General features: G+C 35.9%; 1 protein-coding gene across 4 annotated transcripts in view; it reads left to right on the plus strand.

Moving 5' to 3' along the window:
* Positions 1-12,928, plus strand: part of PIGN (phosphatidylinositol glycan anchor biosynthesis class N) — a 215,984-nt gene that overhangs the window by 71,487 nt on the left and 131,569 nt on the right. For all 4 annotated transcript variants that reach the window (XM_036765383.1, XM_036765375.1, XM_036765395.1 and 1 more), the window contains 4 exons: positions 1,045-1,169; positions 5,851-5,981; positions 7,187-7,303; positions 11,063-11,103. In XM_036765383.1, coding sequence (XP_036621278.1) covers positions 1,045-1,169; positions 5,851-5,981; positions 7,187-7,303; positions 11,063-11,103 — 414 coding nt within the window. The remainder of the gene's footprint in view (positions 1-1,044; positions 1,170-5,850; positions 5,982-7,186; positions 7,304-11,062; positions 11,104-12,928) is intronic.

Raw genomic sequence — 12,928 nt, forward strand, 5'->3', positions numbered from 1 at the left:
TGTTTCTCAAACCTGTAGTTTATGAAACAAATTTTCTTTGTATTAATACAGTCTTGGTGAAATAAAACTCTTCCCGTTTTACCCTGTTATGTCACCATATTATCTATTATTATGTCATTATCTTTTACAAAAAAATACAAAAAATAGCTGCACAATCCAGCTACTAGGTCCTGTATCCCAAACAGATAAAAGAAAAGGCAAAAAGAACCTATTTCTACAAAAATAGTTATAGCAGCTCTTTTTGTGTTGGCAAAGAATTGAAAATTGAGAGGGTGCCTGCGAATTGGGGAATGGCTGAACAAGTTGTGGTTATATGATCATGATGGAATACTATTGTGCTATAAGAAATGACAAGCAGGATGATTTCAGAAAAACCTGGCAGGACTTCTGTGAACTCATGCAAAGTGAAGCAAGCAGAACCAGGAGGATGTTGTACACAGTAAGAACAGTATTGTAAGGATGCTTAGCTGTGAAAGACTTAGCAACTCTGATCAAGACAATGATCCAAAACAATTCTAAAGGACCCATTATGAAAGATGGTAGCCACCTCCAGAGTAAGAACTGATGAACTCTGAATGCAGAATGAATCATACTTTTTTAAACTTTCTTTCTTTTTATTGTTTTATTTTGTGTTTTCTTTTGCAACATGGCTAATACAAAAATATGTTTTACATGACTTCACATGTATAATTGCTTGCCCTCTCAAAGTGGGGGGAGGGGCAGGAAGGAGGGAAAGAATTTGGAACTCAAAATTTTAAAAAATGAAAGTTAAGAAAAATTTTTTACATGTAATTGGGAAATGTTTTAACAAAATAAATAAACACTTAAAAATAGTTGCATTTAAATTTGAAATGGGAAGAAGGAATAGTTAGGAGAAAGATTGTTATACTTAAAAAAAAGATAAATGCGATGATGTAATGTTTCAGTTGACTACTTTCTTTATGAACAGATGTTCTAATTAAGTTATTCACTTAAAATGCAAATAACAATATAGTGATTGAATTTTTACAAAAGTTTTTTTTTTAACTTATTCACTACTTATAGGATTTTTTCCAGTCTGCTAAAAGTAACCAGTCTTTGTTCTCAAAATTAAATGAAGAGAAAATAGTGCTGTTCTTGCATTTGCTGGGAATAGACACAAATGGGCATGCTCACCGACCATCATCAAGGTAATTTGAAAGCTGTATTTAGTTTACTTTGACCATCTTGAAGGATGTTGGCAACTTTTTTTAACATATGTAAACACTAAATTGAGCATCTAGGTGGCATATTGGATAGAGCACTGGGCCTGGAGTCAGACAGACCTGAGTTCAAATCCTACCTTAGACGTTTTCTAGCTCTGTGACCCTGGGCAATCACTGGCATAGTGCCTGGCCCATAGTAAGTCCTATGTATTAACATGAGCTATTATTATTATTAGCTATTTGGAATTATAGTAAGTAAAAGTAATGTTCCGTATTCCACTAGAATTAGAGTTAGAAGACTTTGGTTGGAGACCTGGCTGTGATACTTGAACTTTAGGTGAAGTTAGTTTATCTTATCTTACCGACTTCACAGGAATGTGAAAAATCAAATGAGAAAATACATGCAGAGGGACTTTGTAAAGTATAAAGCACTATATACTTAAGCTATATTACTCTTGTCAGTGTTGAACAGGCTCTGGAGCTATCTAAATTCCTCATTCACACTGACAGGCTGGATCCCCAGAGAGTGGCTAGCTCAAGATAACAGGAACTCTGAGAGATTGGGGAGTCAGTGCATGCATCCATAGCACCCAAAATGTGTCCAGTGTAACCTGACTATAGCTCATTTGCCCTCCCCCCCAATCCAGTGTATTCTCCTCATATCAATTGTCAGTTAATATTTCCCCAATAGCATTCACCATTTAACTTCAATTACTTTTTAAAAAAGGATATTTACTGAATATTGTAAGAACCAAAGTATGATACCTTGCCAAACTGGGAGCGCATTCTCCTCTACCACCTTGGTCCCTGGGAAGAGTAGATTCAGTCTTAAAGTGGTTATTGCAAAACACTGAAAAGCCTGGTGCATGGTCTTCCACAGGTATGGTCAGAGTCCACGGGAAGGTGGACTCAAACTTAGAATGCACAGTTTGCTAAAAAGCTAACTTACAGCTCCTGATTGGATGGAATTCCCCTTTCTCCCTTTGTGGAATCTTAATGAAATTCCCATTAGGTACGATGTAGCTTTCTGCTGAGTTCATCGGAGAGTCCTGAAGTTGTCTTTCTTCATTGTCTCCAGTCTCCTCTTAGTTCCCAGTGCAAATGCTGCCATCAGCCACTGCTGTCTCGGGACACTGCTCAGATGTCCATGACAAGTTCGCCATCTTCACCCCTTTCAAAATTCACAAGGTCATCATTGGAGGGAGGGAAGTGGGGGTAAATACAGAGAGTGGTTGGTGAGAGAGAGCACTTCTTCATTCCCCCTATCAGAGTCTTGCCTGTGGAACTCTTCTCTCTACTGAGCTGGCCAGACACTGGAATTGCTCTGGTTCTAAATTGTATTGCCAAGGGCCACGAGGAGTGACTGAGCCTCTTTAGCCAATCCAATACAGTTTTTGTATGACGTCATTTTATTTCATCTACCCTCTAGTAGCTTTGACTCCTCAAAAAATTAATTAAGAATTTATCGTACTTAGTTTAATGTCTTTGATTAATTGCCTTAATACAGGTGTTGTTACATGATAAAGGTATCAGGGGTGGGAGAGATTGATTAATTCAGTTACTCCTGACCCTTACATGAACAATGACAATAATATAGCAAATAGCTTTGTTACAGAAGTTCATGTAGGTACTATAGTATGTGCTCCACAAATGTTTGTGAATCTGATTTTATTTTGAAGAAATGAAATTGTGAAATCTATGTCATCATACAGCCCACAGTTTTAAATGCTCAGATGCTTGTAACTTTGTTATATGATGTTCTGCTTCAGTGACTTTTTTATTCATGACTATTCCATACTCCTAAAATTTTTTTCTTTTCTTTCCTTCTACCTCCCCATTGACATCCTGTTACTCACTAAACGCTACCTCATTACCTACTCCATGAATTATTTCCTCATAGCCTCCCTAAACCTAGTTGGAAGTGATGTCATGTAATACCCCATATATAAAATATTGCTGTTTTGGTTAAATTTTATTTTTTTTTCTATTATTAAATATTTTTTCTCCCTCCCACTCCTTCTCCCTCAGGGAAAAAAAAAAAACAAGACCTGTGTTAACAAATATCTACAGTCAAGCAAAACAAATACCAATATTGATCTTGTCCAAAAATACGTGTACATAAATATTTGACGGATAAGTTACAGGATCATATGATCAATTTCAATATAATTCAGCAAACATTTGTAATTTAATTTTTTTTATAAACACAACCAGTGCAGTTCAAATAAAATGGGAAATAGGTAAATGGGAAATAATCTTTATAGCAAATTTCTTTGATAAAATCTCATATCCAAGATATAAAAGGAACTGATTCAAATTTAGAAGAACAACAAGTATTCCCCAGTAAATAAATGGTCAAAGCATATGAATGTTCAGATTTCAAAGGAAGAAATCCAAGTTATCAATGATTTAAATCTCCAAGTGAGTAAATGCAAATTAAAACAATGCTGAGGTTCCATCTCACTCCCACTGGATTGGCCATGATGACAAGAAAGAAAAAAAAATCATTCTAGGGAGGCTGTTGGGAATACACTAATGCAGTGTTGGTGGAGCTGTGAATTCTTCCAACCTTTCTGGAAAAATATTTTGGAACTTTGCCCAAAAAGTCACTTAAATTTTATGTGCTCTTTGGATCTAGCAATACCCCCAAAGAGAGCAAAGAAAGGAAGAATGTATAAAATTATCTGTAACAGCTCTTTTTGTCGTAGCAGAGAAGTGGGAACTAAGGAGACATCTTCTGTTGAGGAATGGCCAAAATAATTACTGTATATGAATGTAATAGAATATTATTGAACCATAAGAAATAGCAAAATGAACAGTTTCAGTGGAACCTTGAAAGACCTGTATGAATTGATGCAGAGGGAAGTGAGCAGAACCAGGAAGAAAATTTCTACAATAATAGCATTATAAAGAAAAATATCTTTCAATGCAATGACCAACTACAGTTCTAGGAGAATTATGATAAAGTACGATAAACCATGCTGCCTATCTCTGACAGAGAAATGATGAAATTAAGACATACAATTTTGGACATGGCCAATGTGATAGTTTGTTTTGTTTGACTCTACATGTTTTCTACAGAGGCTTTTGTTTCCTTTTTTTGTTTGTTTTCAGTAAAGAAGGAGGGACAAAACATCCATGAGGATAGGGATAGGGTAGCCAAAAAAGAAAAGAGGGTCATCGAGATATCTTTTTTTTTTTTTTTAATGCTGAAGAGAGAATAGACAAGCAAGACCACTTTGAAAACCACAGGCTGAACCTATTATATACTTAAAAAGAAAAACAGCTACACATAATGGGGATCCACAGTTTCATATACAGTTTCTTTTTTCTATTCCTATATAAAAGTATATATACACATATATATGTATATAAAAAACAATTCATTAGAGTCACGGGATGGAGAAAAAGATTGTGAACCAGGCAAAGAGCTCAGTGGAAAAAGGAGGTAAAATGACATGATGACTAGTTAACTGAAGCAACAAAGAGGTGAGAGAAATGGATGAAATGAACTTTTAAGGAGAGGTCATTAAGCAATGGTGGCAGAGGAAAAGTCTAGAAATTACAGACAGGGGAAAGGACTCTGTCAACTACTCTTGGTCCTGTGTGTTGGATAGTGTGGTGGGAGAAGAGAAAGAGAGGTGGAACCAACAACCTCGGAGGAGGTAGCAGGCAAGGTAACAAACAATAAGACGTCTTTATTGGGCATCAGATGTAGGATGACAGGGAGTTGTTTATCAATATAATAGGGTTCCAGAGAACAGAGTGCAAGGGGAATCAGCCACAGAATCAGAGACATATCTGAGTCTCATCACTGTGGGTGCTTCCTCCGGTGGCAGGTTGAAGTGCCATTCTCCCTCTGCTTCTCATCCTGTTTGATCCTTCCCTCTATTCTGTCCTAACATTCTTCACTGTTGACCCATCCAATGTACTGGGGCTTTCTTCTGATTCTTTTAATATCTCATTAGTACTAATATGTGACTGGATTGCCCTCTCATTTTCCGTTCTCAAATGGAAAATGTTTTATAAATTTATCCTTAATTTTGAATGTTTTATTTTTCATTTGTCTTGGGTTACATTTACCTTTACCTTGATTTTAAATAATATCACTGATGAAGTAAATTCATTGTCTTTTAATTTAAATGGTACATGACAAATTTCCTACAAAGTTAGAGGATGTTGCTAGCCTTGAACATATCCTGTTTATACATATAGAAATATTACATTGAATCAAAAGTACTTAATTTTGATAGGATAAATGTCTAACTGCAAGCTTTTTGTTCTTGGTTTTATGACAAAACATTACAGCATGTGGTGGAGAATAAGAATCGTGAATTTTTGCTTTAAGACAGCTACAGTTAAAAGGCTCCATCTTTCCCTACAGACATGTTGAGAATAAAGGGAGTTCAGAAATAGGTTTGTGTTAATTAGGAAACTTCTTTAGCCTGTATTCAAATCCTTTTTGTAGTCCTTCTGTTCTTCAAGGGAGAAAAAAAAATGTCTAACTGTTTCAGTAATCAAATTAAAGCTCTAGTTTTAAGAGTATACCGGTATGAGTATTTCAAGAAACACTGGTTACATATGTGTGACACCTTCATGCCAAACCAAATAAATATTGGATTTCCTTTAGAAACTTGTAATTACTTTCTTTTCTATTACTTCACAGGGAATACAAGGACAACATAAGAAAAGTTGATGATGGAGTGAAGGAAATAGTGTCCCTTCTGGAGGATTTTTATGAAAATGATGGGAAAACAGCCTTTGTCATTACCTCTGATCATGGAATGACTGATTGGGGTTAGTCATCTTAAATTCTAAATGTTTTCAATGAACAGAGGGATTGAGGGGTATTTTCTGTAGTTTACAAAGGTCTGTTTATTTAGACCATGGCAATATTTCAGAATCCACTTTAATCCCCAAGTATTTGAGTGGTGGTTTCTGCAAGTTAAACAGCTTTCATTGTAAAACAGAGAGGGAGGGACTTGTGTCTTTCTTGTGTAACTTGTCTCTTGCTTGGCAGAGATAATGTGGGAGGCAAATACCTTTCTTTTGTGAAGTAATAAAAGGTTTTCTGAAATGAGAGAACATATGAGTACTATTTTGGTGAATTTGGTAAGACACTTCATTGTATATTTGAGGTGACCTGTTGTCTAAGCCCATCCCATTTCTTTGTAATTTTAGTTAAGTTCATCAGTTCACAGACATTTAAGTTTGGACTATGGGGGATTATAAAGAAGGATTTAGTGAGTATAATCATATCATAGGTACCCCCCCAAATTTTGGACTGTCAAATGGAAACCAATGAGTAAAGTACTTTTTTGTTAGCATTAGACCCACATTTGATGCTGCTTCCACTGCCCTATCTCACTATCAGATATTAGAAAAAAGTAGAAAATGTAATATTCATGAGAGGATAAAGATAGCTATGGAAAAATAGGAAAAGGAATCCAGTTTTAGGTATAGAGAATAACACCTTTCTTTAGAGAATTAGTATCAGCAAAATTCTGTTTCTGCAAACTAATTCAATAAAATTTTGATACCAGGTACCAAGAGTCAGCTATGACAAGAGGATTAAGGAGCGAATGAAAAAATACCTAGTATATGACAATCACTATGCTAGGATGACATTTCTTTTTGGGGAGTAGAGGGAAAAGTGATTTTTTTATCAGAGTTTTTTTTAGCCTATTCTGTAAAAATAAATGTAAGGGGGCAGCTAGGTGGTACAGTGAGTAGAGCACCGGTCCCGGAGTCAGGGGGACCTGAGTTCAAATGTGGCCTCAGACACTTGACACACTTACTAGCTGTGTGGCCTTGGGCAAGTCACTTAACCCAAACTGCCCTGCCTTCCCCCCTCAAAAAAAAAAAAGAAAAAAAAAAGAAAGGTAAGGATGTAGGTGAAAATTTTAGACAAACTGTTTGAATTTCTCATGAAAAGTATGTGAGCTTTTCTCACAAATTGATATCTCTGTGGGGTGTTACATTTTGCCTTTTAATTTTCCTAGGATCCCATGGTGCTGGCCATGCCTCAGAGACTTTAACACCTTTGGTCTCTTGGGGAGCTGGAATCCGTTATCCACAGCAGGTGTCAACCCAGCTCTTTGAAGATGAATTTTTGAAAGGTATGAAAATACATCCTTAGCAAATTTTAAAATAGCATGATTTTAAAGTAAGACTTCACAAAATTTAGACTTAATGGATTTATACTTGCATTCAAGTTGTAGTTGCAGATCCCCCACTTTTATCTTAAATATTCAATAACCGTTTCCTTTAATGACTTCTATATTGTTTATGTTCTGTGATTCATTATGTAATGTGGCATGTGAAATTCCTAGAGATAAAGTTCCAGATATTAAAAATCATTTTGTTAATTAGGCTGGCCAATAATCAGTAAAGCGATGGTCAGCAATCTTTCTCAATAACCAAAGATGAAAAGGGAATCTCTGAGCCACCTTAAATACCGACCTGTCTTCCTGACAGCACGTTATTGGGACCTCCCGGCAACCCTAATTGGTGGACACTTAATGAGGAGTTAGGCTAAGAATTCTCAGCCTCAAACCTACCCCCATTACTTCATTGTCAAGGGTGAGGGAGGTCAACTGAGGAATGAGGCTTGGTCATGAGATGCAGCAGCCTCCAGTGGACCTGACAAGCAAAATCTTTCTGGATCAGAGATCTCTTTGGCTTTATTTCTCCTTCATGAGTCTGGCCGCCCCCAACTTTAATGAAGGGACCAGGGTCACAGGAATGGCTCTTGGCAACAACTGGTTATCAAGAACCAGCCCAGTTTAGCTTTTGTTTATGGGATTAAACAGAGAGTCTCAGACCAAGTCCTAGGAGGGGCTGGTATGTGCCCATATTCCTCAGTCAGTTTCTGGAAATGGTTTTTCTATGTGAGCCAAGTGGGTATTTTAAACAGAAAAAGGAATTAATTAAAAAAATTAAAATTAATAATCAAATGTTATGGCATTAAAATTAATTTTCCTTAGTAACAAGCATCCTGTTTCAAAAGTTTTGCATTGAATATTAACAAAGTATATTAGGAGTCCAAATATGTCTTTCCCAGTTGAAGAAATAGCTCAACATAACAGAAGGAATTTTAGTTTTATTTCTGACATAGCATTTTAAAAGATTCTCCTGTGCTATATGTACATTCTCAATTGAGGGAAGGAGGTAAAAACATTAGGAGCCATGGGGGAAGGTGGGAGCAGGGGAGAATGAGTGTATAAGGGATGTGGCTTCCCCTGACAGAGGCCTATTTATTTTATGAGAAGGGAAGAGGCCAAAATTCAACTTACTTTTGGTTTTATTTTATAGTCCAGCATGATAATGTTTACCTGAAATTCCTTGTTAAAAGTTGAATTCAAAGTAAAAACCAAACAAAAATATTTCACTAGTTAATATTTTGTTGCTTTCCTTTGATGTGTTTATTTAAAACTTTATCTTGGATTTTGGTTATCCCTTCAGTATCAAATGAGCTAATTAAAGTCTTCTGTTTATAAGTCCACAGACCACTGGATTGTACAATTCAATTGATTAATCTTTCTAAAAACGTTGCTTTCAATACATAACATCCTTGCTCAAAAGCCTTTGTTGATTCTAAGTTGCTTTAGATTAAAATCTAAATTCCTTAGCCTATGTTCCATTATCTATCCCAAGCCTACCATCCCAACCTTATTTCCTATTGCTCCTCAGTGTGAGCCCTGTGCTCTGACCACCCAGGGGTGTGCTGGAGGAGCATTCCTCTTTTGTACAGTTGTTTCAGTTATAACTGACTCTTTGTGACCCCATTTTGGGCAAAGATAGTGGAGTGGTTTGACATTTCCTTCTCCAGCTCATTTTACAGATGAGGAAACTGAGGCAAACAGGTTTAAGTGACTTGCCCAGGGTCACACAACTAGTAAATTTTTGAGTCTGGATTTGAACTCAGGAAGATATGTCTTCTTGACTCCAGACCTGGTGCTCTATCCACTGCACCACTTATTCAAATCCAACCCATCCTTCAGGGCCAAGGTTAAATCCCAATTCTTTAATGAGGAATATAACTAACAGTGATCTTGTCCTGTTTTGAAGTCTTATGGCAATACTGCTTACTTATTTGGCATATTGACTGCTTTGTATTGTTTTCTGATTCTTAATGTGTGTATATTTGACCAGAGAGGTTAATGGGGAATGTTGCAGCAATTCAGCTAGCAGCTGCTGTGGGGGTGAAAGACCAACACAAGCCCAACAACAAGAATGCTGCCAGCACAGGTTCTTTTGATCTGCTTTACTAAGGAAAGTAACGTTAAGGGGTTAAAAATCTTATTTTAATCCAATATATACATATAAACTCACTTAGTTCAGGAGGAAAAGCCAGCAACCTGAACTTCAGAACATTAGAAACAGACTAAATCATAATTCATAGTTACCAAAAAGCGTCAACATCTGAGTTCACAAGCCGGGGGGCTCAACAGCGGCTGGCCCAGAGTTACTCGCCATTCCTCTTGCGGCTGAGAGCTCCAAGGGAGAATGCCAACCTCTGGGTTTATATATCTTGTTCATGGTCAAAGGTGAGTCACACATGCGACTCACCCATGTGACCTAAAAGCGTCACAAAAATGTGACTTAAACCCACGTGGTCTAAAAGCCTCTGATGTCACAAACATGTCACTCAAACCCATGTAAACTAGGCTTTCCCTTGAGGCAAGGAGGTCATCAAGGACTCCTAATTTAATCAAGGAAACAAAGGCCCAACTCTTCAAGGGCACTTAGTTGAACAATAGTTAAAAGCCCATCTTAATTGCCAATGCAGGGAGTCAGCAAACTATGAATTTTTTTTAAAAGCAGCATGACAAAGTAATAGATAATTTCTTTGATCAAACCCATTAAGCAAAATTTTAGAACTTTTCATAATATATAATCTTTTAAATAAAAAATTTATTATTTCTCAGATCTCTATGTAGATCTAATAGGAAGGATGAGGCATTCAAAACTGTTACCTGTTGTCTTAACTAAAAAGAGCATTTCTGGCATCCCAGACAGAATGTCCATCTGTCCCCATTTCTACCAGCTAGATTCTTCCCCATCATTCAAGGCATATTTTAAAGGTTACTTACCCCTGCTCCCCATAGAAAAGCAAACTCCTTCTGAATACTTAGTGATTTTGTATGCTCTTTTATGTCCTACTGTATATTATATTTATTTATGGACATAATGGCATAGAACTTGGAAAATTTTAGAGGTAGAAGGAATCTTTGAGTAATATAGACACAGCCAATCATTTTATTGATGAGAAATCAGAGACCCAGAAAAGCCTAAGGTCACACACAGGACAGAAATGATGTTCCTAGGTCTTACCCTAGAGTTAATGGGGAGGCAGGCCAAACTTTTGGGTAGCAGTGTAACACAGACAGACCTGCACTTTAGAAAATCACTTTGGTGGCTGCATGGAGGAGGGATTGGAGAGAGTTAGTAAACATTTAGATCACATTTGGATCACAAAAAAGATTCACCAACAAAAAATTAGCTCTGTCTTTTCCATTAAATTTTTCTTTTTGTTTGTTCAAGTCATTTTTCAACCTTACTGACTCTTTGTGACCCCATTGGAGGTGTTCTTGACAAAGATACTGGAGTGGTTTGCCTTTTCCTTCTCCAGCTCATTTTATAGTTGAGGAAACTGAGGGACACAGAGTTAAGTGACTTTCCCTGGGTCACATAGTTAGTAGGTATCTCAGGCCAGATTTGAACTCAGGAAATAGAGTCTCCTAACAATAGGCCCAGCACTCTATCCGCTGTGCCACCTACCTGTCTCTTTCCATTAAATACTGACAGCTTATTGGAAATAAAATATATTATTCTTTTAAAATGTTCTTTCTTTTTTATCCTGTTGTGTCTTTCAGAATGGCAGCTGGAGAACTGGAAGAGACGAGATGTCAATCAGGTATCAAATGTGTATCAAATAATCATTAATTTCTTCTCTTTCAACTTTTTATAGAAGGTGAATTGAGATGAATTCTATAAGAAGTAGTATGATAAGAAATGACTTTTTTTTTGGTCTTAACAAATGAAATTGACATAGAAATCAGTGAAATATTTAGAAATGGCAGGTCTATATTTTGGTCCAAATAGATTTCTTTCTCTATGATAAAACTTTTCCAGATGTACCTAATAGTAAAACCTTACCTTGAATCATGCTTGAATACTAGAGAAATTATGTAAATCCAAATATATTAATATTTATTATATAAATTATCTTGCAATGGCTGGACGGCTCACTTAGATGGTCTGCTGTGGTTTTTATTCTTATATGAGCTGTTTATATTTGCTTTGTTCTGTGGCCTTTAAACTCTCTTGCAGATGCCTTACAAATATAATTGGTCAGATGGGGAGTTAGGCAAATTACTGTGGATGACACAAGCCAAGTCTATCCTCAGGAAAAGAAAAACAACCAACTCAAAGCACGTCATTTATGTATATGAGGGATACCATAATGTGTGTGTATGTTTGTGTATATGTGCTTGCATGTGCACATGTATACATGTACATATAATTTTAAATATAGTACCTCAATAGCTTCTTCATGTCTTGTAGTCTATGATAATTCTGTTTCCTTCTTTAAGAATTGTTTTGCAGTCATTATATTCTATGCTTTTTTACATTGTGGTACCTTACTATGGAAATTGTTTTAAGAAAAAATATTATCTATAGTCAGTAGACTATAGTCTAATAGTCACATAGTCAACAGACCATTCTAATCACGGAGTAAATGATTATTTAAGCATCAGTGTTTTTGGTTTGCATATATACTAAAATTTTTTTATTAATGTCTTTATTTTCCTATAAATTAAAGATATCTCAAGCCACTTTCCTAGTAAATTTTTTGAAAATGACTTTTGCATGCTAAAAATACATGCATTATAAAACAATTCTTAGTTCTAGGATGAAAGTAGTACTTCATGGAAATTTTAGATAAGAGCGTGACATAGGTGAAAGAGTACTGAATTTGGCATCAAAGGGCTTGCACTAGAACCTAAGTTTTGCCTCTTAGTACTGGCATGAACTTACTTGGGTAAGTCATTTAATCTCTCTAGGCCTCAGTTTCCTCATCTGTAAAATGAGAGTGTTAAACTAGATGATCTCTAACATCTCTTCCAGCCTTGAATTTATGATTCTGTTGTAAGTAATATAGCTTTATCTTTTTGCTATTCATTTTGGATAAAGTTAGAATTTTATGATATATGTTTTCTCTTTAATTCTAAATTTGACATTCTTGTAGGTGAATGTTAAGTATAAGAGGGAAAGGACTAGAACAAGTGTAATAGTTGTCTTTTACCTGTTTTGTTTTTTTTTTTTGAAAATAGAGACCTATGTACAGTAGCCGTCAGGAGACTTTTCCTCTATCATGTCAAGTTTATATCTTAGGGATATCTTAGCCTTATTAATTTCATCTCTCTAGCATGTTGGGAGAGTATGTTATTCTTTGTTAATTGATGAGTCAATCAGCATTTATTAAAAGCCTGTTAGATGTTGTGTTAGACACTGGAGATACAAAGAAAAATGAAACATTCCTTGCCCTCAAAGAACTTATATTTTGTAAGGTACAGGTAATCTCCCAGTTTACACAAATATAATTAAATTGTACATTTGCAAAAGTATCTTTTTTGGCTTAAATTTGGTAATAAAATTATTCTGAGCTTATAGGATTTATGACTCCAATCTTGCCATCTTACCACTATTACAGTTAATTCTAAGAGCAATAACCAGAG

This window comes from Trichosurus vulpecula, chromosome 1, assembly GCF_011100635.1.
Source record: "Trichosurus vulpecula isolate mTriVul1 chromosome 1, mTriVul1.pri, whole genome shotgun sequence".
NCBI classification, from domain to species: domain Eukaryota; kingdom Metazoa; phylum Chordata; class Mammalia; order Diprotodontia; family Phalangeridae; genus Trichosurus; species Trichosurus vulpecula.